The 27,088-nt window shown below is 46.9% G+C and overlaps 3 protein-coding genes across 5 annotated transcripts in view; 1 reads left to right on the top strand and 2 right to left on the bottom strand.

The window, feature by feature from the left end:
- Positions 1-98: 98 nt before the first annotated feature.
- Positions 99-3,206, bottom strand: LOC144717219 (ragulator complex protein LAMTOR2-like). The gene is made up of 4 exons (XM_078592601.1): positions 2,973-3,206; positions 2,149-2,311; positions 1,681-1,770; positions 99-1,278 (listed from the first exon to the last, which is right to left on the bottom strand). Exons 1-4 carry the CDS (start codon positions 3,038-3,040, stop codon positions 1,222-1,224), a joined length of 378 nt encoding a protein of 125 aa, XP_078448727.1. The 5' UTR covers positions 3,041-3,206; the 3' UTR covers positions 99-1,221.
- Positions 3,207-3,219: 13 nt separating this feature from the next.
- FANCI (FA complementation group I) lies at positions 3,220-26,247 on the top strand. 2 transcript variants are annotated; one of them, XM_078592596.1, is made up of 38 exons: positions 3,220-3,512; positions 3,839-3,941; positions 4,483-4,558; positions 5,281-5,411; positions 5,749-5,902; positions 6,155-6,212; positions 6,464-6,505; positions 6,999-7,122; positions 7,594-7,679; positions 8,081-8,213; positions 8,868-8,960; positions 9,271-9,410; positions 10,124-10,298; positions 10,920-11,007; positions 11,552-11,682; positions 12,664-12,734; positions 13,295-13,415; positions 14,024-14,146; positions 15,388-15,456; positions 16,393-16,491; positions 17,244-17,471; positions 17,694-17,815; positions 17,955-18,119; positions 18,272-18,451; positions 18,995-19,194; positions 19,633-19,712; positions 20,136-20,252; positions 20,961-21,012; positions 21,245-21,372; positions 22,111-22,176; positions 22,307-22,406; positions 22,532-22,716; positions 22,983-23,039; positions 23,508-23,567; positions 23,714-23,794; positions 24,041-24,136; positions 24,917-25,048; positions 25,303-26,247. In XM_078592596.1, the coding sequence occupies exons 2-38, from the start codon at positions 3,858-3,860 to the stop codon at positions 25,363-25,365; spliced, it is 4,110 nt and encodes a 1,369-aa protein (XP_078448722.1). In that variant the 5' UTR covers positions 3,220-3,512; positions 3,839-3,857; the 3' UTR covers positions 25,366-26,247. The 2 variants fall into 2 exon arrangements, with proteins under 2 accessions (XP_078448722.1, XP_078448723.1); XM_078592597.1 differs by lacking the exon at positions 8,868-8,960.
- POLG (DNA polymerase gamma, catalytic subunit) overlaps positions 25,136-27,088 on the bottom strand; it is a 17,327-nt gene continuing 15,374 nt past the window's right edge. For both annotated transcript variants that reach the window (XM_078592598.1, XM_078592599.1), the window contains exons 23-24: positions 26,535-26,695; positions 25,136-26,002 (exon numbers count right to left, since the gene is read on the bottom strand). In XM_078592598.1, coding sequence (XP_078448724.1) covers positions 25,893-26,002; positions 26,535-26,695 — 271 coding nt within the window. In that variant the 3' untranslated portion in view covers positions 25,136-25,892. The remainder of the gene's footprint in view (positions 26,003-26,534; positions 26,696-27,088) is intronic.

Here is a 27,088-nt window from a genome sequence, read left to right as displayed (position 1 = left end):
GGAGTCGACGTGTGCCTAGTAACACGGTAGAATACGTATCAACAATGTCTGAGAAAGATTCTAAATCGTTTCCCAACAAAGGCGAGGCGTAAACCAGATGACTGATTTTAATTTATTCAACAAACGCAGCATAATAATGAAAGGCAAAACAATACACATTGCTCACAATGTGAACATGAATACGGAACATGTCGGTCCGCCTCCGTAATAAAGTACAGACCGAAAACGACTCGCCACCATCATCATAACCGCTCGCTCGCAACAATTTCCCATAACCACACAATTGGCTTTCTACAGAGCAGCACAACAAAAGCCCACTACGTTTTCAGCACTGAATACATTGCACTCGACATGTTAATGCTTCTGTTTGTTCTGCAGGTCTCCGTTGCAAACGAGATTGTGTTTCAGTGGCACGCTCACCTGGGTTCCAAACACCTAGAAAACTCAACACATCCGTAAATAACACCGCGGCCTTAAATATGTTCGATGAAGCAGGGCCATTGACAGTAACATCGCGAATGATATTTATTTTTCCTTTAAGGTCACGGTGTTATTGACGAATGTGCAAGATTTTTTGTTATATTTTGCGCACCACTGCCTACGCAGTAGCATCACGTAATAATTGAGTTCAAATTAATGTTTACCGATATTTCTGTGAGCCAAGGTATATTTTGTCTCGGACTGTATTTACACCACTGCAAGACTGGTCAAAAATCGGCCAAGTAACGTCACCATTGTTTTTTTATGGATACGTAACGAGTGCATCGCTTGATTATAAAGGATTCCGACACTCGCAGTGCAGTTGTCAAATCGTGTGTGCATGACATGCTCTGAGCTATTTATGCTCTGGACTATTTATATTTATATGGTTATTTTACATTTAAACTAAGGGAGCAGCAAAAACTGTACAAGTAAGAGAAATTGAAAAACGTAAATGAAAAAAGTAAAAACATGAAAAAGAAATTACTTGTAAATTTAATCATTACTCCGATTCGTGGCTTGTGCGTCAAACCGATTCGTGCCGTGTGCGTCGAACCACTAAGCGAGGTTGCGAATCCCCGTTACATGCCTATCTTGTACAAACACGGAATTCCACAGGCTCCAGGTGCTATGACCTGTAGCAGGTTCTGGGGGTTGGTGATGAAGCAGAGATGGAGCTGGTGCCGCCCCTACGCCCTCGACCCCACCCGACCCCGGCGAGGGGGGTTGCGCGGTCAAGATTTACGATGCGGCTACCTGCATGAGCGGCTCTTCCAGGTACTCCACGAGGGCCTGGGCCTGTCAGGGAGTGGGGACAGAGAAACGCATCGTGGGGACAGAGAAACGCATCGTGGGGTCAGGGTCCCGTGCACACGGACGCACCAGCAGTTAAAAGTGTCTGCTCATCGCCGCCGTTGAAAGCCCTGAGGCAGTGGCAGAAATTGTTTCCAAAATGGATGAAAGGAATTTAAGCGATCTCAAAAGCCATCCTGTGACATCTATTTACGGAGGTTGTTGTCTAACGTGGGGTAATGTTATACCGCCTTCTGCGAGAATTTCAAAGGGTAATTATTTCATCTTGCGACATGATACCCATCAATAAATGTAACTTGAAATGTTTCTAGGACAAACGAGACAAGCGACGCCCCGAATCTCGGAGGTGACACGGGCAAACGAGTACACAACCATGGCGGGCAGCACCTTGGCTTTGAGGATTCCGAAGCCGACCGTCTCCTTGGCGTAGATGCACAGCAGCAGATTTGCCACCCTCGCGATGGCCACCTTCCCCTCCTGTCACAACAAGACACCCGCACATCACTCATTAATAACGAGCCAACCAGACTGGAGAGCTAACAAACTAACCAAAGCCATAGCCTTACCACGGACTACTCCCAATCCTAACAGGTTAATCAGACTATCGCTACATCCGAATCTCAAGAAATACTTGTTAACCGGACCATAACCCTAACAATTAAGACAACCAGACTCAAGTCCTATTGAACCAGCCAAGCAGACCCTATCCCCTATGTCTGATCCTAAAACACCGGACCAACCTGACACCAGCACTATCTCTCCCCATAATAGACCTCTCCCCACCTCTGGAACTTCGCCTAACCGCCCCCCGCCCACTCCTCGTCCCAGTCGTGGCGAGCCCCGCGCTGTGCTCACCATGCAGTCCATGAGGATGTACTTGAGCTTGTCCTCGTTGAAGACCTGCCGCCCGTTTTTCTCATACGCCGCCCAGATGTTGCTGGCGATGGCGGCGGTGACCCGCGCGTCCGTGTCGCCGTATCCCGAGTAGGCGAGCAGGGAGCCCTCGTTATTGAGAAGCCTGGGACAGGGGTGGTGGGGGTGTGACACGGGATGGTACACAGCAAATATTGCGCGTATCATTACAAATAATCATCATCATCGTCGTCGTACTGGATGTACGCCTGGCATTGTCACAGAAAGGCCGACTGTGGTGAGCCTTGAGATAACGATGTCTATGGCACGGGTGGCCAACCTCCACAAGACCAGGAGCCGTGAGTTCTGCACGGAGCCAAGTGTACACGCAGTGTCTGTGTGTGTAGACATATTGAGAGTTGTCGGGACAACACGGGCGACATTCATTCTTTGATGGTGGCGCGGCTCGGTAGACGCCGGGTGGCCACGGCTGCACTCTACGGGAACCGAACGAGGGAAGAGACTCTCGTGAGGGGACAAGAGGGGGAAACAACAACAACAACGCTGTCGGGACAATCGGGAGCAGGCAAGGGCCTGGAGGGAACGTTCGTTCGGGGCAAGAGCTGAGAGTAACACTCGGTCTGGGAACAAGGAGGAGACTGGCACGAAGACGCAGTGGCGAACAGTCGGGAGGGGGGGGGTACAGACTGTAGTGAAAAGACTGCCGAGAACACAAGTGGAGGGAACATTCTCGTCGTTAAGGGGCTGGAGGGGCAGCCTCAATGGAGCCACCACGGGGTGGGGACATCGCGCGCCCTGATACTCACAGCGTGCTCTGCACTCCCGACGTGTTCGCCTGGCTCAGCACTTGCGTGAGGGCTTTGGGCTTCAGCATAGTTGAAGGAGGCGCAACAACAACAATCACGAGGACCACAACAAGCAAGAGAGAGAAGAGCACAAGAAGCAGCAACAACAACAACAACTTCGCAGCAGCAACAACAGCGGTGGTGGCGCTTTTGAGTGTCGCCACTTCCGGGTCACGCGATCCTCGTGACGTCACCGGGGGGGGAGGGGCCGTGAAACTCAGAAGGCGGGAAAAGCGAAACGCGAGTGGAGGCCGAGGAGTTGCAACAACCACCACCACCACCACAACAACAACAACCACAAGCAGTTTAAAATATTACAATATTGACTACAGCAACAACAACAACAACAACATTGACCCGGGCGGGGGGAGGGGTACAGCAGATTTAACGACAGCGGGCAACTGAGGTAACTGCGACGTGACCGACAACAACAACAACCACCACCACCACAGCAACTCCACCACCAAGCGGAGCGGCGTCTTTGACTCGTCAGCGACGCGGGTAAGTGACTGCGGAGTTGACAGCAGCAACTCTTGAGAGCAGCAACAACAACAACAGGCTCGTCGCGGAGCCGTGCCAGCCACCTCAACGACAGCGGGTTTACCGAAGAAGACGGCTCGAACAGCAGCTGCTGAATGGTTGTGCACCAGCAACAACCTCAACCGCTGTGACGGCAATCACTACAAGGGGCACCAACTTGAGCACGATTCACGACAGCTGTGCTGTGCCCTCAGCCATCGCTCCTTGTCAGCTGCCGCCCCTCCTCGTCTGTTGTCCGTAACCTCCTGTCCCCTCAACCCTTGTCCCCATTGGTGCTTGTCCATCAGCTCGTGTCCGTCAGGGGTCATGGACAAGAGGATGCTGCTGATGTTGGAGCAGGGGGACGCTGCCTCCCTGCAGAAGGAGCTGGAGGCGCTGCCAAATGGAGAGGTGTGGTCCTGTCTCTTTCTACTTGGTATCGAAAGAGTAAATACGAATGCACACGTAAGCTAATGAGAAAAAACTACGTAATATGACTTGCAGGTATGTATGGGAGACTTCCCAAGCAGCTGGGCTGCGAGGTGACCAGGAGATGGCAGTCCAATAAGTTAACCCCACAAAGTGTTCGTTAAAAAAAATTAACCAAACATCTCCTGAGGCTCCGCTAAGCTTCTTTGGATATGTGAATATTACTGTTGTTATTATTGGTTCTTTCGGTAAAGTCACGTAGAAGGGAAATAATAAAATAATACAAATATAAAACAATAACAATTATCACGACGTTTCGACTGCAACACAAGCAATCAGGTGTGACATCCACAGCAAGAAAATTAGAAAATAGTGTATTATTTTATTATTTCCCTTCTACGTGACTTTACCGAAAGAACCAAGAAGATGAAACCCTGCAGTCACGAAAGCTTTAAATCTAAAATTACTGTCGTTATGTCTGGAATAATATGACGTGAACAACTCTTTTCTGGACTCCCTGCAGCTGGAGGAACTAATCAAGCGGCATGCAGTCAGGGGCGAAGGTGACCTCAACGCCCTGCTCAGGGCCATTTTCCTCGGTGAGAGTCAAAGCCATCATCATCAACTCCTCGCTATCAGATGAACGGACGTCATTTGCCCGGCAAAGTTCGCCACGATCGCAAACACCTTCGATTTTTTTATGGCTGCAAGCCACGCCAGCATGGAAACAGTGACTGGAGTGAGGGGGTTCTTTCCGAAGTTGTGTTATGATCTGCCCTTCCAGCTTGAGATGTCTTTTTTTTAAAGAGGTCATTCTGTCATGGTGCTCCACAATTACCCACTGAATTCCAGAGATAATTGACCGTGCCAAAATTCACACCTTGACAAACGCTTTTACAGTTTGCCCGTTGTTGGTGATGAAGACAACGCCATGCTTATGGTGAAAATTCTGACTTAATGGAAACATTTGCCAATGCGTTAATTGGGACCATTGTGAGTCTCATGCTGTACAAACTACACAGGACAGGCAGTACAAACGAGATAGACAATACCTTTGAGTAACTTGTCAGAGACTACAGTACACAAGACAAAGTACAAGTCAGTAAAACTGAGCCAGTGCAAGCATGATGAAGAACAACCTATATTTTAATCAAATCATGAACCCTGATTGTGCTAATTGACAGGTGGTGACCAGAACCAGACAGGCAGTCATGGAACTCGATTAGAATGGTAGTCGCTGAAACCGCAGGTGTCATTGTTATGGTTGTCACAGCCTTGAACAGCAGTCCCCTCTAAATCACGAGCCATTCTCTCTACCCAGGCTCCCCGTGCCATAGCGGTGATGGGGTTGAGCGCCGGCTGAAGACGTACACGTGCTGCGCAAAGCTGGCCGAGTCTGGGGACATGGAGAACTACGTGGCGGTCAACATGATGGGGCTGCTCATGATGGAGGTGAGAGCGGCACTGTTGTGACAGATGTAGTGCGACCGCTGGCCCGAAAAATACAGTTGCAGCCAATCAGAAATGGTTTTGTGAGACGTGGGACAGTGCGATGGAAGTGTGGGTCTTGAGGAGCCTGGAATAAGCCATGCGAGGAGGAAAAGGTGGCTGGGGAGGATTAAAGTTGGATTTGGGGTGAGCAGTACGGAGTGACTGCTGCAGTGGTGGCCACCCACCCCCTCGTGGGCCGTTGTGCTGCTCGCTAACAGTACTTGCCCCAATAGTCTGTTAAAGGCTATACAGGGGATCTTTGTCTTTCAATAATATATATGCATGTTGTGTATGACAGACGGATTCCTTGCCTGGAAGTTGCCTAGCCAAGTTGGCCTCCATGTACGTGGACTCGATAAAGAGCGGCCACGTGATGAACGGCAGATCCCTTGATCTGCTTCCCAACATCCTAACTTCTCTGGGCACCAGGGAGAAAATCACCTATGGTGATGGTGAGTGAGGGACCCAGCCTTCAATTTCCTGAAAATGTCATGGAGATTAAACCAATAGTGCTGTATTTCTTAAGTTAACATGCTAACAAACAACAACAGTAGCATACGGATGAATGTAAACTTAGCAATTGACAACTTAGCAGAACCCTCCTGAGAAATAGTGTTGAGACTCAGCGAGGCTTTTCTGGGTAAATAAGCATAATCAAATATTTATTTCATGATTAAATTTCTGTTTTTTCTTGTGTTGTGCAGGACAGCTTAGTGGCATGGAATACAAAAAACAGATCATCAACACATTGTGTTCCAGCAGGTAAGGAAGATATAATTTCCATATACACATCATCATAGTCATTAATTAAATCCATCATCATCTGATTAATTCATCATCTATCCATTCAAGCAAGCATGGCCATCACAATCACCAACACCACCACCTCCATCATCAGCACGATTATTTAATGACACATACCCATTAGTGTGAGACATGTCTTCAATGATATGCAATTTGTTTTCATTTGTGAATCCTGAGTTGATACTTATCCACGCATTTATGTTCTGCAGGTGGGACTCTCAGTGTGTGATCCACCTGACTTCTATGTTCAGGTAATACTGGGTCACTTCAAATAATCTCAGCGTTGCATTCAAACATGACCCTCACTTTGCAATAAAATAACACATCTTTGCTTGAAGGAATCTACTTAGGTATGTGATGGGAGTGCTGCTATGATAACATTGTGATCATATTACTCAAACAAAATAGATAAACACAAAATGTATCTATATATCTGGTTCTCATAAAAATGTAATATACATTACAAAACCTATCAGCTCCATGACCTTCTGGGAGTGCATAATTTCAGCAGCATTAATTCAGTACAAGCAAACTTTGGATCTATTTTGACATAACAGTGTCTCATAAGCAGAATCGGTCTTGATTGAATCATTGCTGGTGAACTGCCAGATGTTATAGGCAAGGACCTTTTTAAGATATGGGTCCATATTGTATAAACAGTGTCGTATGGACAGTGCAGCCCTTCCCTGTGGGATGTATCGATTTCTTCGGGATAAGCGATTGTGGGAATCTTGTGACGTGCAGGGATGTGCCGCTGAGTCAGGAGGAGCTGCAGTTTGTCATGGAGAAGGTATTGCGGCTGCTGCCCAGCCTGGAGCTGCAGGAGCTGCCTCCCCTCGTTTACCAGCTGCTCCTTCTTGCTCCCAAGGCAATTATCCCGCACTCGTGAACGCATTATGAGCGGTGTCGTGAAGGCACGAAGTAACAGCGCCCGTAATAATAATCTACATCCCTTTGTCAATCAACTACTGGATGAGGGCCTTCCCACCTCGTGTCGGTTTTGTGGTCTGTCTGATTGTACTCAACCACAGTGGTCAGTGGAGGATGGCGAAGAGGGTCAGGGGGTGATATCACTCGCCACTGTTGTTGGCCATGGCCGGGTATCGAACTCGGGCCGCCTGGTTCATAGCACAGCCAGGACACAGTATTAGCTACAACAGTGGCACACGTTTGCACAAATGTACGCTCACTCTATGAAACAGTAGCCGGACAATCACATTAGGTAGCCTGTCAATCATGTAACGCATAGGCTGTCAGACCGCATTGTTGCTGACGCGTTGAATGAGGTGTGTGGAGTGTTTTGTAACCAAGTTAATGGGTCTGTTTTCATTGTGTCCAGAGCCATAAGAAGCTGGCGCTGGAGGGGATTGTTTCATTCTTCAAGGAGCAGGACCTGTTGCACAGCAACCAAAAGAGTGCTGAGGAGTAAGAGGAACATTGTAATTGTGTTTACACAATGCTGTCTCAACATCCACAATGATCAAATAAATTATTTGGTTTTCTTGGATTAGGTATTCATAGTATTAGTATTATTATTGATGTGCTCTGAAAACAAAGGTTGTTCTGTAAATAGATGGTTCTCTACCATAAGAAAAAATGTGAAATTTCAATCACTGGCTCAGAATGAATTACTGGGCAAAGGGGCATGTGGTATTCTATATGTGATGTGTTAAAAAAGAAATGAAATTAAAATCATGAATCATATGTGGATCCCCACCTGTGGTCTCTGAAGCTCTTCTCTCTACACCTGGCTGACATCTGTTGGTTTCTTATTACTGGACTCTTCCCCTGGCTGAAACAAAATAAATTGTTTATCTCTGTGACAGTACCACGGAGCTGGAGGTAGCTGCCGTGTCGACGGTTCCATTGCGGCACGTGGAGGGGACCATCATCCTCCACATCGTCTTTGCTGTCAAACTGGACCAGGACCTGGGCAGAGAGTTCATCAAGACCCTCAAGGTATCACCACAGTGTGGTCTGGTATGGCTTGGCATGGTTTGCCATGGTGTGGTAGCATCGGCATCTTCAGCTACGATGATATCAAGATCGTCAGAATTAGTTTCCACAAGTGTGAGAGAAATCTGGTATTGCATAGTGTGTTCCCTTATCGGCAAAGAGGCCAACAAAAGATAACAATGGTTGTCCCATATGGAGACTGGCCCACATAAATGAGAATGTCAATTCCACCACTGGCTACTGCTGGAGATGAGCACAGTTGTTTGGGCAGGGAGGAGGTTTGATTTTTACTTTGAGAGTCAATACGGGAAATCTTGAAAAAAATATATATATATAGGCCGCAATTACAAAGCAGGTGAACGTGTTCAAAAGGTGTATATCACAACATATATAATTGATATGCTGTGATAATTGTTATAAAGTAAAAAAAAAAAATTCTTAAAAGTTGATACCATGGTATATGATGTATTTATGATTGTTTTCACGATTCATGGTAATGCTTTCACATGAATAGAAACACATTACACGTATGATTTTATGTATATGTCAAAAGTGTAAAAAAAGACTTTGTACAATGCATTCTTAAATTCCCCACGAGGTGCTCTGCGTGATCTGCTTTTCAAACAAATTGACATAGAAGTGTTGCCCGCTTGCCAGGTCGGACAGCTGGGCGATGTGGGCCGAGTGCTGTGTCCGTTCAACGTCGCACTCACACTCTCGCTGGCGAGGATTCACAGATTGGAGGAACAGGTGGTCTGCACGTCTTCTCTAGCCGACCAACACAGCCCCATACGAACACTTTCCGCTCGTCACATGCACACACACACACACTGTGTTCCTTCCAATTCGCCACAGTGAACATTTCCGCATTTAAAATATTTTCCCGTTAATGTACAAATTAAGCTGCTTTACATTCTGCTCACCTGAACTGTGGTCGGGTCATGACGACTGGAATAAAGGTTTGTTTGCTCTGCCATTTTCTTTGAAGGTAATTTTTACAAATGCATCATATAACATGCCCGGTTGCGTTACTGCTGCTGTTGCTGCTGGTGCGAGCCAGGTGTTTGAGATGATGAAGGTGGCTATCTTGAAGAGCTTCAAGGACCAGCAGATGCAGCAGAGCTCGGCGCTCATCAAGGACCTGGTGTCGTCGCAGGTGTGGTGCGTGTCCGACGTCATCCTCAAGACCATCCAAAACAGGTGCAGCCCGGCAACACCGCCAAGTCATGTGTCGTAACGCGTGGTCAGAGCGCCAGATTATTCACCAGTTCTCCAACTTCAGGGTTATTGAATCGAGTTGCACGCACGCTTCTGAAGCTGTTTACATTGAGCTGAGGGTTTTATATTCCACAGCCGCATGATAGTTTGTGTTAGGAAATTGCTTTATCCTGGACAGCCTTGCTGAGCCTCAAGACTCTTTTTTAGGAAACTTTTGGTTTCTCCAGGCGTTCATCTCTCACGGTCCTGCAATGTAACAGTCCATCTGGGGCCTGTAAACAGGGTAATGTCATCACTTCATGTCAATAGTGACAGCTTCTTAGGCACATTCCCTCCTTTAGCTGCCAATCCTTTGTTAGTCTCGACCACCGACTATCCTATATTTTCTTATGCGCCTATTACAGTCCTCAAATTTGTGAATGTGAGAATAGATTGCTTACGATCTATGGAAATAATGTGCAAGTGTTACCTTTACGCAAAAGAACAAATGAAACAATGCAGGAGATAGAACAGACGTTATGAGAAAACCACTATGAAAGAGACACAAACAATCAATAATTCAATCCAAACATAACCCCTGAATGCTTCCGTTTTGTTTAATTGCGGTGGGTGGGTTGCTACATGGCCGGTGAATAACGAACCTCGATGTGCTGAGCGTCGTGACCGCGTGTGTCTGCTCGTCTCGATGCTGCCAGCGGCTGGGACCACATATCGCAGGGCTTGGTGCAGCTCGGCTTCACGCTCATGGACTCATTTGGGCCCAAGGCGGGACCCGGCGGCAAGGTGGCGGAGACAGGCGCCAGCGTGTCTCGGACGCCGGCGCAGCAAGCCTGCAGCCTGGGGGCACGCGTCCTCCTCGAGACGTTCAAGGTGCCACGGAGATGCCGCCGGAAATGCCAGCGATGGCAACCGACATGTTGCTGCTGTTGTAGATGCCGCTGCTATCGTAGTTGCTGCTGTTACCAGTGCTGCTGATGATGATTTAGCTACTGCTGCTGCTTATACCATTGTTAGTGCTGGTAACATAGTTGTTACTGATGAAGATCCTGCTGTTGTTGGTACTGATGCTTTTTAGATGCTTTGTAACTGTTGCTGCTATATTTGCATGTGATTAATGGTAGAGATATATTTTCTTTGTCCCCACCGATGACTTGTCTTTTTCTTCCCTACTTCATTCTCACCTATACTATATTATAGTTTTGTTTCATGTTGATCATCATCATAAATTATAATTCACATAAAAATCATCTTGCAGTTCATAAAACCTGGCCCGTCTACACATTCATATTTCTTATTCTCCCATTCGTTGTGCAGCCAGTTGAAATAGGGTTATTTTTAATCTATTTAGCGATCTAAGTTCTATCTTACACAGATTTTATGGTTCAACTTCATGTCGAGTTAACATTTCATGGAATCACAGATTCTTGCTATGTGATGTGATGTAACACCACATGATATGGTAGTGATTGTTGACTTCTGTGTTTGTCTTAGGCTCATGACGTCGTGAGACGTGAGATCCTGGAGCAGCTTCTCAACAGAGTCGTTACTAAAGCCACCGTGCCAATCACACACTATTTAGGTAAAACATAAATCACTTGCGTTTTGCGTTTGTTTATTTTATACGGAACTGGCTTGTGCATTTTTATAGCTGTTTACATAAATGAATGTTTACAGAACAGAGTCCTTAACATCTACTCACTTTGCATATCCTAAATAATCTCTAGCCCCAACCCAGCCACAACAACAACACAATACTGACCCTCATGTATCACTAATATTAAAACTAGTCAAAATATAACCCCGACCCAAATTTAAAACTTAATCTTAAACCTAGCCACAACAGAAACCATAACCAAATCCGAACCATGAACCCAACCCAAATGAAAAGCTAACTTTTTTTTATTTATGTCAGTCTTAAACCTCAAACCTCTAATCCTATAAATGTTTCTATACTGCTCACCCCGAACCAAACCACGACCTTAATCCTCACCCTTACCCCCCCACCCTGACCCTAATATAGCCACAGTCTTCAACCTCTAACCTCTCCATGTCTCTGACTCTTGTGTGTTTGTCCCTGCCAATATTAACCCTCACCCTAACCCTTCACCCTGATCGTGACTCAGAGCTGCTGTCAGACATGGTGACGTCGGCCCCGCTCAACCTGCTGGAGTGTCTGCCCAAGGTGCAGGAGGCGTTTGATTATTTGTCGGTCCTGCCATCTCCCGTCACGAAGGGCCTGCTGCAGGCCATACTGGTGAGTGCTCTCCACCTGTGCGCCTTCCTCTCTCTCTTATGTACACATCGTCTTTGCTTTACACCGTGGGCGTGATTCACGTGGTGGCGAATCTTGCCTTTTTCTTCTATTTTTTGGCAAAAACAAATACACCATTGTCTCCTAATCTAGATTTGAAGTTTGCGTGACTGCAGGGATCCATACTCTTTGGTTCTTTCGGTAAAGTCACGTAGGTCGAATGGGTTGAGTCAGCAAGGCGCGAGGCGTTTTATGTGCTCGGTCATGATTTCAGTCTTGTCCCTCCTGTGTATTTGCTGCGTCGGTCCTCATTGCAGATAAGCTGTTTTGCATAATATAGTTTTAAATTACTTCACACTTATCTTCACTGATGGTGTTGATACTTTGGTGGCAATTACCACATATTTATGATGGAGGCCAGACTCTTCATACTTGTATGCCAACTGGCTGTTGCAGCAGAGTGTGCATAATCATGTTGGAACTTAAACAATCACACAAACAAATACATTATTTCCGACCGAAACATCTGGCTACAAAATCTTTGACCGACTTAGAATATAATTTTCTGTGTGGCCATAGTGATTTATTTATTTTTCATGTACAGTCATGTTTACAATACCACCGATATGTTTTGAAGTCAGAATTTTCATCATTATCGTGACAATTTATTTGTAAGCTATATATGGGGTGATCCACTTATAGATACCCCATTGATTTCTAATGACCCACTCTTACTCTCTGACCAACGGCTCATTGAATGCGGCGAAAAAATTACCCATATCTTACAGAGGCAAGTTTTCAGAGATGTGGCACGTCCATTGAGATTGGTGGGACACACATAGAGGCTTTGAATTAAGCTGTTATAGTCTCTGTAACATCTCCATTTTATAGTAGTGGAGTATCTATAAATGGATCGACCAGTACACTCTTTTAAGACACGCTGTAACGGTTTGCGTCGTCCTTTGCTGCTGAATCCCTCTGTAGCCCCTTCTCAGGGTGCGCATCAACCTCAAGGACTCGCTGATCCTCGCACTGCGCAAGGGTATGTTCTCCAGGTAACCACACACGTGCTCTTATAATGTCATGATAATGTTGTGAAATAATAATAAAGGTGTTTTAAACATTTAAAATTATCCTTTGTTTAATGAATGATGATGTGTTAACATAACTTTGTGATCTCTATTATCTTAAAAATCTAACAATATTTGGCACCCCTTGTCAATCCACTCCTGGATGAAGGCCTCCCCACTCCATGTCGGTCAAGTGGCTGATCAGTACATGTTGGTAAAAAGGGTGTCCAGGACCGGTTCAGATACCACTCGCCAACTGATGTTAGCCGTGGCCAGGAATTTAACTCAGATCATCGGGTTTATAGTGCCGTGCGCTTATTACTGTCCCAGCACTCTCCCCTGATTTGATTTTATCTGACACAAAATTGGCACGTGATTTGTTCATATAATGTAATGTATTTTCACTTCACCACTAAGACTTTTATATTCTGCTCCTGGTCTCTCTTGTGGCATACATGCTGCCTCAATAGGCTCTTACCCACTTTCGGTAAGGCTTTTTATCACTCTTTATTTGCCCTGCATAATTAAATTATTTGAATTTTTAGCCAGCTGGAAGCCAGAAAATCATCCGTTATCGGATATCTCCTGCTGCTCAAGAACTTCAAAGTGCTGGGCAGCCTAGCGTCAAGCCAAACATTATGCAGTCAGGGTTTTTCTGCTAGCCAGGTGAGTAGTGTGCGGGATATTTGGTTTGCTTATTCATTAATGAAGAGATTTATTCGTCACTATTAATCACACTATTATAATGCGCTGGAGTAACATAACTGCATTGACATTTTTTTAAGCAATCTCTAGTGGCGTAATGATGTACTCCAATATAATTTTAATGTATTTTATCTCATGATTGAAGCTTCAAGTTCGTTATAAACATCCGGGGACAGGTAGTTTAGATGTTTAGCTACAAAATAAGAGCTGTCTAATGTTTTTTTTTGGATTGTTCTACATGTTTCGGGTGATGTCCCACTTTTCCCTCCATATGCTGCAAGGATCTTCACGAACTGAATTAAGCAGCTCACTTCCTTCGGTGATTATTAAAGTGTGCCACTCAATTTAGTTCCTGCTGTGCTTAATTTGTTTTGCATGCTTTTTCCGTTTTGGTGACTTGCAAATGACACCCATCCTGGCCTCTCGCGTTCTAAACAAAATAAACTTGACTAGAACCGCACGAAACTTCACAGTGGCAAGATAAGATTGCTTGTTGTTGTGGGCTACGTCTTGCCTTTAGCGGCAACATTTTACAGTGCTCGCTCATGTGCCCGCTCGCGCTCTTGCAGGTGAAAGTGGAGGTGCACGCACGCCTCAACCCTGCCGCCAATGAGGCCCTGTGCCTGGAGATCCTGGGCAGCCTGCGCCGCTGCCTGATCCAGCAGGCCGATGTGCGCCTGCTGCTCTATGAAGTACGCGTGTGTGCGAGCGCCCTGCTAATTCTGCCTGTGGCATCCTGCTTGTTAATTATATAATAGAATACCAATGAATAACAATTGAATGATTACCAATCTATTATATAATTACAATACCCCCCCCCACTGCACCAGATTGAGTTAAAAGTTGACGTCACCGTGCTGCTCTATTTAAGACGAGCGAGTCGAGGGCCTCACCATTCTGGCAAATTGCCCGATGATGCTGGATGTAATTACCAGCGAAACGTCGTACTCAAAAATTTAAATGATGTTGATTCATTCTTCAACACACCGGTGGGCTAAAGTAGTGAATTATTTGTCTTTTGTAAACGAGACACATTTTTTACTGTTTGGCCGTGTCTGGTGGTGGAGGGTTACGACACATTTATAAATAACGCGATCTAACCCAAAAACCTTTATTACGAGTATTCAATTGATATTCTTTGGGTCTGTTAACTACTCGTAGGCAACTATTTTTTCCCAATTGAATACTAAATCTTGACTTAAAGCTTTCGTAACTGTAGGAATTCATATTCTTTAAGTCAAGATTTAGTATTCAATTGGGAAAAAATAGTTGCCTACGAGTAGTTAACAGTAACAGCCAAACCCGTTCATAATCAAAAATGTATTACTACATAAACTCATTTGTATGGTTTTATAATGTTGCTGGCACAATGCATTAAGGGTAGAAGAACTTCCTTTGGAATGTCAGTAAAACGAGACTGAACATGATCCACTTAATGATACTGGTAGGAACCTCCTGGTTACACCAGCCCACAGGGGATTATTGTGTCTGTCCGTCGTGCATCCAAAAATGGGAGGGGTGGGGCTGGGTGGAGAGGGGAGGGTGGGGAGGGGCTGGGTTGGGAGGGGAGGGTGGGGATAGGCTGGGTGGGGAGGGTGGGGGTGGGAGGGGTGGGGCTAGGTGGGGAGGGGCTGGTCACCCCGTGGTGCCCTTATAAAACTCAACGTTTAACCTACTCACGCCGGCTTGTACCCGCCCTCACAGTCGGCCATATTTGCGGAATACACCACGCCACCGTTGACCCTGACCATTGACCGAGCAACCCAACGTTCCTACCAGCTCCCTCCGCAGGAATGTGTTGTGTTACTGGGCCCCGAGTTTCATTGCAATCTGCTCAGAGGAACTGGGGGGCGCCCGTGTGCCACACTACCCGGAGTATTGTGATCATTGTTCTGCTTGCTCGGTTCATTCAGCCACGCGGTTCCTTTTGCAGGGTTTCTACGACGTGCTGCGGAGAAACTCGAAGCTGGGGAGCACCATCCTGCAGATGTTGCTGGTACAGGTGAGTGTGTGGGGGTGCCCATATTTGATGGCCTCCAGGAATTTAGATTTTTCTATCAGTCTTTATTACTTTCATAGTAGACCATGCTGGACAGTGTGGGTTGGTGAAGGTGAGTCAAGTTAAGTTGATTTTGTTTAATCAGGCAATTAGTATGCCAGTTGGGTGTGATAATTGTTATGTTTAGTCCCAATTGAGTGTTTTTCATGAAATTCTTGAACTTGGCAAACGTTAGCGCGGTGAATATATATTGGGAGTATATGCCTATTACACAAGTTGACAGCAAGAGAGAGGCCTATGTTAAGTATCGTAGGTGTAAAGGAATTAACTTCTTGCATTGACTCTGGTTATATGAGGTTGGAACGACAAATGAAAAAAATAGAAATGTTCCTTTCTGGACTCGGCATGCATGAGAGTCGTTGGCCATTATGGCGACAGGGCATTCGAAATCAGATGAGGAATCAAAACACTTGGCTACTGAGAGCAATGGCTGTGATGGTAATGGTAGCAGAGAGATGATGAGAGACTTGTGAGCGAGGACACGTTTGCACCGTCCTTCTGCTCTTCGCCTTTTGGCATCCTTTGGCCGAGCACCGGTGAGACACAGCCATAAAGTGTCTCTCTCTGGTTTATGCTAATCATCTGCAAGGGCAATGCGTACACCATCTAAGCATATTTGTTTTACGACAGATATCTGGATAATGTAGACTTGATGCCTTGTTGTAAAGGGTGTCTATTTGGAGTTTGAACATCTTAACACATCCTGTATTATTGCCTTTTCTTTTTTCATAATCTTGATACTGGAAAATGGTCCGATAGACACAGTATACATTCATGAATCAGGTGACCCGATTTTCCCTGGTGCGTTGTGCCTCCGGTTTAATGTCACGCGTGTGCCCACGTGTTGCTTGTATACCGTGTGCGTTTCTGTCGGCGCAGCTGAAGCGGTGCTACGAGGCAGGCGACGTCCTGCCGCCCGTACGTCTGAACGGCTGCATCACGGCACAGGGCGAGCAGGTCTTCCTCCAGGAGCCGCTGGTACTGCCCCCCAGATTCCTGTGCCCCCCTCCATCGTCCTGCCCACCTGTCCTGTGCCACTCGTTTAATGCCCCACTTTGACCTCAGATGAGTTAAACCGATTGCCTTTTATAAACTGACAACTTACCTTTAATTGTCAGTAATTTTGTCATTATCAGCTGCAATTTACGGTCGTATTAGTTGTAATCATTCATCTGCTCGCCATAAATAAATAATTATGATGATAGACGTTTAACACATAAGCTAACGCGTAGGCTTTCGCGTAAATAAATGTACACAATCTAACAAAAAAAAAAACCTGTATTATGGATGATGATAGAAGTTGACTTCCCATAGGTGCATATAGATGTTTAGATTCATCAGTATGGGGATTAGAGGGAGCTTATTGCAATATTGCCCAAGTTTTGTCACCACCTATCACCAAATCACCTGGAATGTGGCTGATTTCACCAGACATAGGAAGCTAAGCAGGTTTGAGCCTGAAAAGTGCTTGGATGGGTGGCGTCCATGCATAAAACAGGTGTTGTTGGCTCCTGCAAGGCTCCCTCGTCAGCAGAGGACACTGCAGAAGAATCCATTGTTGAACCGTACTATTCTCCAACATCTGTTCCTCATCACCAACTCTCACTAACCAGCGTAGTGAACTATGGTTGAGTAACCTTCGTGACTAAGGCAGCGTGGGGAGGCCCTCATCCAGCAGTGGATTGACAAAACGGCTGCATGTGTCCACCTTGTCCACTGTGTGTCCACAGGGCCACCTCCTCTGCTGCACTGTGCATTGTGTGATGAAGTGGCGTGAAATCAAGGCCCAGGCAGTTGGCGATGATGAGGATGACGAGGACGATGATGACGATGGGGGCGGCGAGGGCAGCAGTGAATACGCAGGGGAGGGTGCACAGAGCTGTCAACGGCAGCTGGAGGCAATGCTGGAGTCCATGACACGAAGGATGATCAAGAGCGACCTGGACGACTTTGAGTTGGTCAGTCGCCCGTTCACATGTGCGCCATTTTGCATATTCTATACGCAGGTATGGGTGGATTTGTGGTGCAGTGGTTCGTGCTATTTGCTGTCTTCTGTCCATTTGACAAACGCTGCAGCATAAACATGCAGCTGTCTCAGGTTCTTGGCAGTGACACCGTGCCATGTTGATAATCACCAACAAAGCTGAAACTGGTACTTGCCGTGTGCGTGCCACTGACAGGACAAGTCGGCAGATTTCTCGCTGGCGACCAGCGTAGGGGTGAAGAACAACATCTATGTCATCTTGGTAATAGGCATCTATGAGGTTCTCATGGAGTACAGCTTCATCACGGGTGATCCCAGGTCAGCGCAGCACCTACGCGGTCATCTGGGACTGAAATGAAGTGCATGACACAACCGCATAGCCCACTTAAAGAAATATGCAACAAAAAAAACATTTATTAAACTTGCACGTGTGTGTGTCGATTGGCGGTGTGTTCAGCCGCCAAAAGGTGGAACAGGTGCTGGGGTTGTTTCAGCGCTACCTTAAGCTGGTGGAAATTCTGCGCGAGAAGAGTGTAAAGGGCAAGGGCGGCGCGACGAGCAAGACGCCACGCAGCCTGCTCTCGCTGCGCTGCGTTGATCTCCTGCTCTCCGCGCTCTACCGGTGTGCATCATTGTTATCATCATCATCAGCTGTGTTGTCCTCTTGCCCAGGAATCCTGTGGGATTCTAGGAGAGGGAAGCCCTCTCCTGTAATGGCAACATTGTATCGTTCCAAGACAGCAAGTTGAACGCCACCGTTTTTCCTGATCCCAGCGACGAGAGCTCCGACCACGAGGAAATGCTGGCGCCGTTGCGTGGCAGCGTGGAGTTCCAGCGCTACGTGCTGACGGTGGTGCAGCAGAAGGTGCAGCAGGCGGAGGAGATTGGCCACGTGGACGGCCCCGACGGACAGGACCCCGACAAGGTGCTGCGTCACCTGGTCTCCATCGCCCGGTGAGACATTGCAACATCGATGTCTCAGGCCGTCAGTGTAAAGAGGCAGCCTCTCGGCGCTAAAGTCAATTTAACAAGATTTACAAACGCCCTTACCGACTAAGAATTGAACACGTTACTCGTAGGCATGACGACCTGTGGTTAAGACTAATGACAAAGCAGCAGGACAAGGAGAAAACATGCCCAAGAATGAGATGGAGCAATGAAGTCAGCTCGTGTGCAGGTGCTAGATGGAATGTTGCATCTCAGAACCGTGAAAGATGATAGCTTGGGGAGGCTTTCATCCAGCAGTGGATTAATCAAGGCTGATGATAACCCTTAAAACTAAAATGATTATATTCAGCACATAACACTACAGTTAAAACATAAACAGTCACTACTCTGCTGTCGTCTTTGAAGTTTAAACAGTTTGTGTTAGAGGGACTGCAGCAATATAGATTGCATTCACTGTCCGATATTTTGAGGGGGGGAGGGTCAAACCTTTCCCACCCTGTCTCCGTGCTTCCTTGCCCACGGTTTTGGCACGCCACCCCAACCCGCCAGGGTGCTGTTGTGGAAGTACATCTCTGTGGCGGTGCCCACGAATGACTCGTCGCTATTATCGTCGGGGGTGGTGGAGCCCGCGGGCAAGAAGGACAAGCACAAGGGGATTCCGCTGCTATGCCTGGACGTGCTGCAGCGCGTCATCACCGCCGTGAACACACGCTTCTCCCACAAGAAGGAGAGTCTATACGCCGCGCTCGGTAAGGGGATTTGAGAGCGTCCGGTCTCTCTCCTGCCTCTTAGTTGAAGATGTAAATGTACGCTGACGCTGCCAACAGGGGAGGCTGTCCGACCTGGTGGCTGAGCGGTGGTATAGGACGAGCGGCTTGCGATCAGAGGGTTTCGAGTTCAAGTTCTGTTTGGGGGTTGACTCAGCCCATCATCCTTTCCAGTGTTGATCAAATAAGTACTACTTTGTGGGGAGTTGACGGTGGTTTCCCATGCTGCACCGCGACCCCGCCATAGGAGTGTGGAATTGCACTGCAGGCTCAGGGCTATAAACAGCAGATGAGCACCGCCTCAATGCTCATTTAATCAGGAAATGGCTTTGGCTTTGACTAGCAGAGGCTACTCGTTAGTGCTATATGCCACTGCTACTGCCACCACCTGAATTCATTTGCGATAATTTTTATCCACAGATCTATCCCGTGAAGATCAAGAGGATGCAGACAACGTCATCATTGCGGAAAGAGCTGCGTTTCACATGAGGCAGTTCCAGGCAAGTTGTGCGTAGAGCGTAAATGGTGTCTGGATGGAAATATTGGGCCACAGCAGATTATTTGGCGACGCACGCAAAAACTTTGACTTTTAACTTTTACAATATATGGGGAGAACTTAAAGTTCTAAATGACATTTGTTATTGGCCAATTAAGCCTAACCAAGTACCAAGAATCATTTTAGGAGTATTGCATTGGGATGTTTGGCCATTTCCGGTTTAAGGATTTTTATGTGTGGTAGGAAACACGCACACACACTTAACATAAGGTTGAAAAACATAGGCAGACGGTTCATAAACCTACTTGCTATACTGCCATCTTGCCACCTATCCCAGCGGTAGTTGGAGTCTCGCAACACACAATGGTGTCCGAGTGATACTCCACGCACGACGATTATCTGACGGGGGACTTGTTGGGCGGTTCAGCGGAGTGTGGTTGGGCAGCTGTCGGGAGGTGAGGAAGATCTGAACATGAAGGAGCTCCATGGGCTGGTGAGCCTCCTGCTGGCATTAAGCAAGGAGCTGCAGCCAGGCTCTACCGAGGTGACTTACACACACTCGCACGCACACAAGCTGAGAGTGGAGCCGGTGGAGCCTGTGGAACCGGGTTAAATTCCTGAACCTGATCGGGATCTGCACGCACAACAATCTTACACACAAAGGTAAAGATTCCCCATATTACTTTTACTCGACTCTTGGCCCAAGCACTGTTAACTAGCACCTGTTCAGACCATGAACGGTGCGGGCAGGAGTGAGGTGGCTGGAACGCCACTCCTGAATGCTGTTTTTTTCCACATCGCACCAGGTACGTACTCATTTAAAGCTGTGTCGACCTATATCAGGCCCAGGCTAGATTCTGATATCACTCGCCACTGGCCAGGCATAGAACTCAGGTGGTCGGGTTTGAAACATAGTGATCGATAACCCATTATGCCAACACTCCCTATAATCTGAAACACACATGCATGCACCTCTGATTAGCACGGTTGGCTACGAACGGTGCAAAAGAAGTTCAACATATAACAACCGCCATAAGCCACTAAGTTGCGGTGACGTCACCACGACGCTTGTGCCAGGCCATGTGCATCTTGAAGCCAACATACACACACGCACGCACAAACTCTTGCTCTCACACACACCAGAGACCTAACTCAGCATGTATTAATAAAATAAATGTTAAATGAGTAAATGAGGTTGTGTTGTGTGCATTTACAAAAAAGTTGTCTTTCACATATGCATATTCTCGTGCAGTTTGAACAGTGCTTGAACTGGACAACCAAAATTTGCAAGGAGAGCAAAATTGGTGGGTATGACTGACCTCTCGGCCATGTTGACACTCTCACCAGCCAATTACAACTTGTGTTGCGCCCGAAACGTCGTGATTTAATTTATTTTATACATACGTGACTTTACCGAAAGAACCACAGAGTATGGAAACCTGCAGTCACGAAAACTTCAAATCTAGATTACAACTTCCACCCGTATGGAAACAAAATACGTTCTTACCAACCTTTTGCCTGCCGTTCGCCTCTCAGAGGACCTGCTACTGTGCAAGATGCTGATGAACCTGCTCTTCAGCCTGCACTTGGCCCACAAGGGGCCTCGCTCACTGCTCAAGGACCTGGCGCAGGACATCCACAGCCAGCTGGGCGACATAGACGAGGTGGGTCTGGCGACTTTATTTGACTCGCCTGAAAGCCCATGGAAGCAATCTTCTTTCGTATGGCCTATGAAGAGCAACTATTCGAGATTCAGTTGTAAGAGATTTAGCCATTCAATTGCTTTGTTTGGGAGTTGGTGAATTGCTGATACTACCCATCACCGCCTTCATGTATATATTTGTGGCAGTGCAGTTATACGGTTTATGGATTAGAGTTCGTAGCCGCAGCTACATACATTGTATAATGGTTAATGAGGTATCTGCCTCATTATTAAAACAAGTCACATTTGCAATACCAGGAGCTGCCATGATGCAATGGGTAGCAAACTGAACTTAGAATCCAGAAGTCAATGGTTAAATTTAATTCAATCTTTCAGCGCTGCGGTTGAAAAGCAATGGGCAAGTTTCGTAAATACCCTCTCACCTCTGTCCAGCCAGCAGAATAACCGAGTACGCCACGGTGGATCTGCAGGTTGCGTGTGGTGTGGTAGCGAGGATCTCTTACAAGATGTCTGGCCAGCTTGGAAGAGAAGACCAATTACCCTTCAGAGGTCCCTCTTAGTAGAGGCCCTTCCGCCAGCATTGGCATGAGCAAGCAATTAGTGCTGCACATTATCCACCTTTGCAACAAAATATTGATTTATATAGCGTCCAATTAAATGTAACTGCATTTCAAGATGCTGCAAGAAACGGTGGGCATTTATCATCATTGACATTAATTTATTCACATTTTTGTTATAGGATGTGCAGGTGGAAAACCAGTCCATTTATGCCATCGTGAATTCCAAGACTGCTCCGTCAGTAACTGTGAGTTACGTAAAGTTTTGATTTTTCTTAAATGCTCGCTCGCTATATATGTACCGAGACCTACAAACGGTAACCTCCGCTCATACTGCAGAGCATTCCATTGTGATTCTCCCCCCCCTACCCCCACTAGCTGGTGGTGCTGTCTCATGCAGAGCACATGCTGGAGGACGTGGAATGGCTCATTGCCCGGCTCAGGGGGGAGCTGGCGTATGCAAAGCCAGTGACCTCCGGTGGGTCCCGTACTTCCCTTATCTCTCCACTGCATCCTCTAACATCACACTCGCCCTATCACGTTCCCCACGGACTTATGCTGGTGCTGATAACGATGCCAATGCTGGGTGATGCCGGACCACAGGGGAGGGCACGCAGGATCTGGGTCCCCGGCAGGCGCAGGAGAGGGCGGCCGCCGTGCAGCTGGGAGCGCTGGTCACCTGCTGCCACGAGTTGGTGCAGGCGGCGCTGCCCGCGGGCAGCTGCTCCACCAACCTGCTCAAGCTGCTCACCAAGATGTACAGTGTGCTGGCCTCCATCACCAAATACGTACGCCCTCCCGCTAACGAGCTCGCTCACCCGCCGATCCCAGCAGTCATCACATTTTTAGTTTTGTCACTGCCGTCTGCATGGGGGAGACATCCTGTTCATTCCCTCTTTTGGCTGCCATTCCATTGTTAGTCTCTACCACCAGACATAATGCCCTCTAAGTGACGTGTCCTGCCCATTTGGTGTTCTTAAATAGAAGCGTTCGGTAATATGAATGTGTTGCTTATCTCGCTGTTTTTTCTTGTGTGTGTTATGTGTGGTTATAGTATTTACAGGTGTATACGCAAAATATAGGAGACCTGCCAGGGAGGTTTGAAAAGTTGGTGAGTTCCGTTCAAGTTCTTTTTGGTTTGCATTTTCCAATACATCCTAAAAGTCTGCATTATGAGCATATACATTTATTACACGCTTTTATTTAACTCACTCTGTTTGTTGTTGTCGTATCCTCAAATCTTGTAACTCAATTTTAACCCACTTCCCAATGTGGTATCGACTGCAAACTTGGAATAATGTCATACTGATGGCAATACTATATTCTATCATAAAAAACTAATTAAACCTTTTTTATATGTTATGTTTCGCCTTGGGTCTAATTGTCCACGCTCAACTAACGTTGGCTGTAAATCACCACGGTTCCTTACGTTATGGCAAGCCTCGGGGCCACTTCCTGGAGTCGTGGAGTTCTGCCATTACTCGTACGGTACATTTAATGAAAGCGTGTTTAAAAAAAGTTATTTAAAATATTACTTATTTTTATTGTATTACATTTAATAATCTATTCATCTTTGCAGGTGAAACTGTCAGGATCCCATCTTACTCCTCAGTGCTACGCAATGATCACCTACATTCAGGTGGGTTCATTGAATGCACAGCTGCTCACGTTTTACTCGTGACGCAAGGCAGAATCGTTGCCTTCTCTTCCGATGCAGTAGGGAAGGCGGTGTTGTGCGGTTGTGGCATGACGGTTAACCCGTTGCTCCTTGCCTGTCGCACACAGAGTGTGCAGAGTGATAGCCTCAACCACGGCTCGGACAAGAAGAGCAAGCGCGGGGCGGCGGCCTTAGCCAGCGCCGCCAAGGTAGCACCCACCGTCTCCCCTGCTATGGCCCACAGACACAACTCAGAACATCTCCCATCCCTCCGGGTCGGAGCATGACGTATACGATCGTCGGCCGTACTGCGGAGTCTGCTTGTGGCCTCACAGAGCAGTATGGGAGAGGCGGCGCTCGCCATGTCGGTGTGAGAGAGTGGTGGACCGATCGAGATGGGGGCAATTTTTGCTCCTGCTACTGCATCTCCTGATAACTGCCACTGTCCGTTTCAGGCTAAAGTTCTGCGGGAAACACGGCCGATCCCAAACCTGATCTTCTATATCGAGCAGTACGAGTGTTTCCTCATCCAGCTCTCCAAGAAATCCAAGGTGGGCACGGCCTTCCCTCATTTGCTTTACATTTTTGTGTCTTTCCCAGTGTTATCCCGATTGTGCTCTCGGAGACGAAAACATTTATTTGATCTTCCGTGGAGCAGTGCAACCATTAAAAGAGAACAGCCTACAGAAGTGGGCTTCACGTAACTTCCTCCAAGGGCCCTTAAAGTGATCCGTCCCAAACAGTTGTGAGCAGCACCTTCCCACCCGCCCTGCCACCGAGAAAAATGTTTAACGTATGAGAGTGAAACTGATATTTTCATTCTCAGCTGGAATTTGGCCAAATTTAATACACTTGAAAAACCTGGTTTAATCACAAGCAGTTGCCTGAATTTCAAACTCATGGTCTCAGCGGTACAGCTCAGTGCTCTTGGCATCTGAGCCAACCGCTCACTTCATTGCAAGCAATTGGAAGCATTAAGGTTGTCAATGCCGGGCGTGTTTCTAATGGGGAGCGGCAGTGTAGTGGCTTGCACGCTGTGTTTCGAACCCAGAGAACAGTTCAATTCCCACTCACGACCAATAACGGTGCCGAATATTTAAACCGCTTTCTATAGGTCGACATGGCTTTAAATGAGTACCTGGTGCAGTGTGAAAACATCAGCACTGGGGAGACAAAGGTGGCCGGGCATGGTGTTGGCCACCCACCCACCCGTTCGTGTGCTGTGCCAGCCTTCATAGATGCTACTCGCGAACAGCAATTGCCTCAACAGTCTGTTAAAGGCTCCACACGGGGTGACCTTTGTCATTTCGTACATTTCCGTTCTGCTGCAGGTGAACCTGATGGAGGGGATGAAGCCGAGCACGTCGCGCGACTTCCGCATCAACGCGGCGACGCTGCAGGAGGCCCTGGAGAACCAGGATTCGGATAATGAAGACGCGACACAGAGCGGAGACGGCACACAGGTGCGTGCGCCACACCGTCACCGCCGCCACATCAGTAATCACCGATTTACTCCACAGTGTCTGGTCACGGCAATCGATAATTATGAGTGTATTTGCAAAGAAAGTTTATTAACGAGCTAGAAAAAACGTGTTTGATATTTACACAACAAAATACAACAAAACACTCAAATATGTGGGGCTCTTTTCTGTTCTCCAGGCATCGCAATTGACTGAATAGATTTATATATTTTTGTTTACATCTTTTTGTTTTCCAGAGCACAACTATTTCAGTGCAGGAAAAATCCCAAAAGCCTCCCAGCAAGAAGAGGAAGACTTAACAAAGTTTGTGTCTGTTCCCAGCACTTTAAGTTGCAGTGATTTAGTTTTTTTACATACAGTATTGCATCGTGATAATGAACCAATGCGTATAATACTCCCCCGTTTATAATTAACTTAGCTGCAGAAACATCTTACTGTGTTCATTTATACCCGATCCGTACAGTGATCACATTATGTCTGTGACCCCGCGTATAACAATCAGACGCGCCGCCAAATATACAATCGTTCTTTTTTACAGTGTACTATACAGTACATACTATACAGTACACTGTACTACACTGTACACTATACTGTGCAGTACGCTTGACTGTATAGCGAATACATGTACACTGTGCGGGGATGATGCGTTAATGTTCTCACTTCTTTCTTCAAAGGCCCAGTTCAATTTATCATTGAGGGTGTTGTAGTGAAGGCCCTAATAGTGAACTCTGCAAGTGGTTAGTTATAACGAGGTAACACTGTATAAGCAAAGTCATTGGAGGCAATAATTACTTGTATTTATGATGCTCACGTTCCTGCTTTGGCCTCAGACGGTTTGTCTGAGTTTCTGCTCCTTGTCCTTGGTCTCTTTGGCTTTGGGTTTGGCGAGAGAACCGTTTGTCTTCTGTATGATCTCGTAAATGTCCAGAGCTTCACCTGTACGCGGGCCAAACAACGGTTGTACTTATGCAATGCCGTCAACTCTGCTTAAAGCCATTGTCGTGATGCCCACTCAAAAGCACATGGTCAAAACATAGCTTTGAAATTTCATGTTAAAGATGATGTGGCTTTGGAGTTCACAAAAATGTGTTCTTGTGTGCCACAGTAATAGTCAACATACAATTGTAAAAACAGGCAGCATGTAAGTTGTAAAAATCGAATAAATTACATTCCAAATGCAACTACAATTTCTCGTCTCTCTTTTTATATATATATATTTCGTCCTTTATTCAACTCAATTTGAGAAAATGGTGTTGTTGGTGATGGAGGTGGTCGTGGTTGTCGTGGAAGTGGTGATAGCAGTGAAGGTTTTTGGTGGCGGTGGCAATAGTGGAGGTGATGGTGGTGGAAATGTTGAATGTTTTGTAAGTGGCATGGAGATGGCAAGTGGTGGAGGGGTTGTATGTGTTATTGACAGCAGTTGTGTAAGTGGTGGTGGTAGTGAAGAGGGGGGGGGCGTGGGGGGCACCTGGAGGGATGCCGTATCTGCGCTGCATGCCCGTGGGGTTGGAGGGCGTCACGCAGTCCATGGTCACTTCCTTGCGCAGGCACGTGTCGATGTCCACGGCGCTGAAGAACGCCACCGACTGCGGAAGGTCCTGCATGCCCAGCTTGTAGGCGAACATGCAGCTGCCCGGACCAAGCACGCATGAGCACACAAAGTCACATACACGTACACAAAAGACACAAGATCCCCCGTATAGTCTTTCACAGTGTTGGGACAAATGCCATAAGCAAGCACCTATGAAGGACACGGCACCCAAGTGGTTGGGTGGCCAACACACAGCCTGGCCCCTTTTTGTCTCCCCATTGCTGATGTTTATACACTGCACCAGGTACTCAATTAAGGCTGAGTAGACCTAGGACCGGTTCAGATATTCACCAATGTTGGCCCTTTGCGGGATTTGAATTCGGGTCACTGAGTTCATAGTGCAGTGGGCAAACCACTAGGCCACCACTCCCCATGCACACATATACACATGCAGGCATGTGCAAAGAAGCCAAGTTCATTCATTTACGGTG

This window comes from Lampetra planeri, chromosome 3 (assembly GCF_965212315.1).
Source record: "Lampetra planeri chromosome 3, kcLamPlan1.2.h2, whole genome shotgun sequence".
Lineage (NCBI taxonomy): Eukaryota > Metazoa > Chordata > Hyperoartia > Petromyzontiformes > Petromyzontidae > Lampetra > Lampetra planeri.
The sequence above is the reverse complement of the archived record's forward strand: the minus strand, read 5'-3'. Positions and strand labels throughout refer to the sequence as shown.

Coding starts and splice junctions, on each gene's coding strand:
- LOC144717219 (XM_078592601.1), bottom strand. CDS start 3,040: ATGCTGAAGCCCAAAGCCCTCACGCAAGTGCTGAGCCAGGCGAACACG. Junction 2,312..2,972: donor TCGGGAGTGCAGAGCACGCT/GTGAGTATCAGG, acceptor CCCCTGTCCCAG/GCTTCTCAATAACGAGGGCT. Junction 1,279..1,680: donor TCGGAATCCTCAAAGCCAAG/GTGCTGCCCGCC, acceptor ACTCCCTGACAG/GCCCAGGCCCTCGTGGAGTA.
- FANCI (XM_078592596.1), top strand. CDS start 3,858: ATGGACAAGAGGATGCTGCTGATGTTGGAGCAGGGGGACGCTGCCTCC. Junction 8,961..9,270: donor TTCACAGATTGGAGGAACAG/GTGGTCTGCACG, acceptor GGTGCGAGCCAG/GTGTTTGAGATGATGAAGGT. Junction 15,457..16,392: donor TGCAGATGTTGCTGGTACAG/GTGAGTGTGTGG, acceptor CTGTCGGCGCAG/CTGAAGCGGTGCTACGAGGC.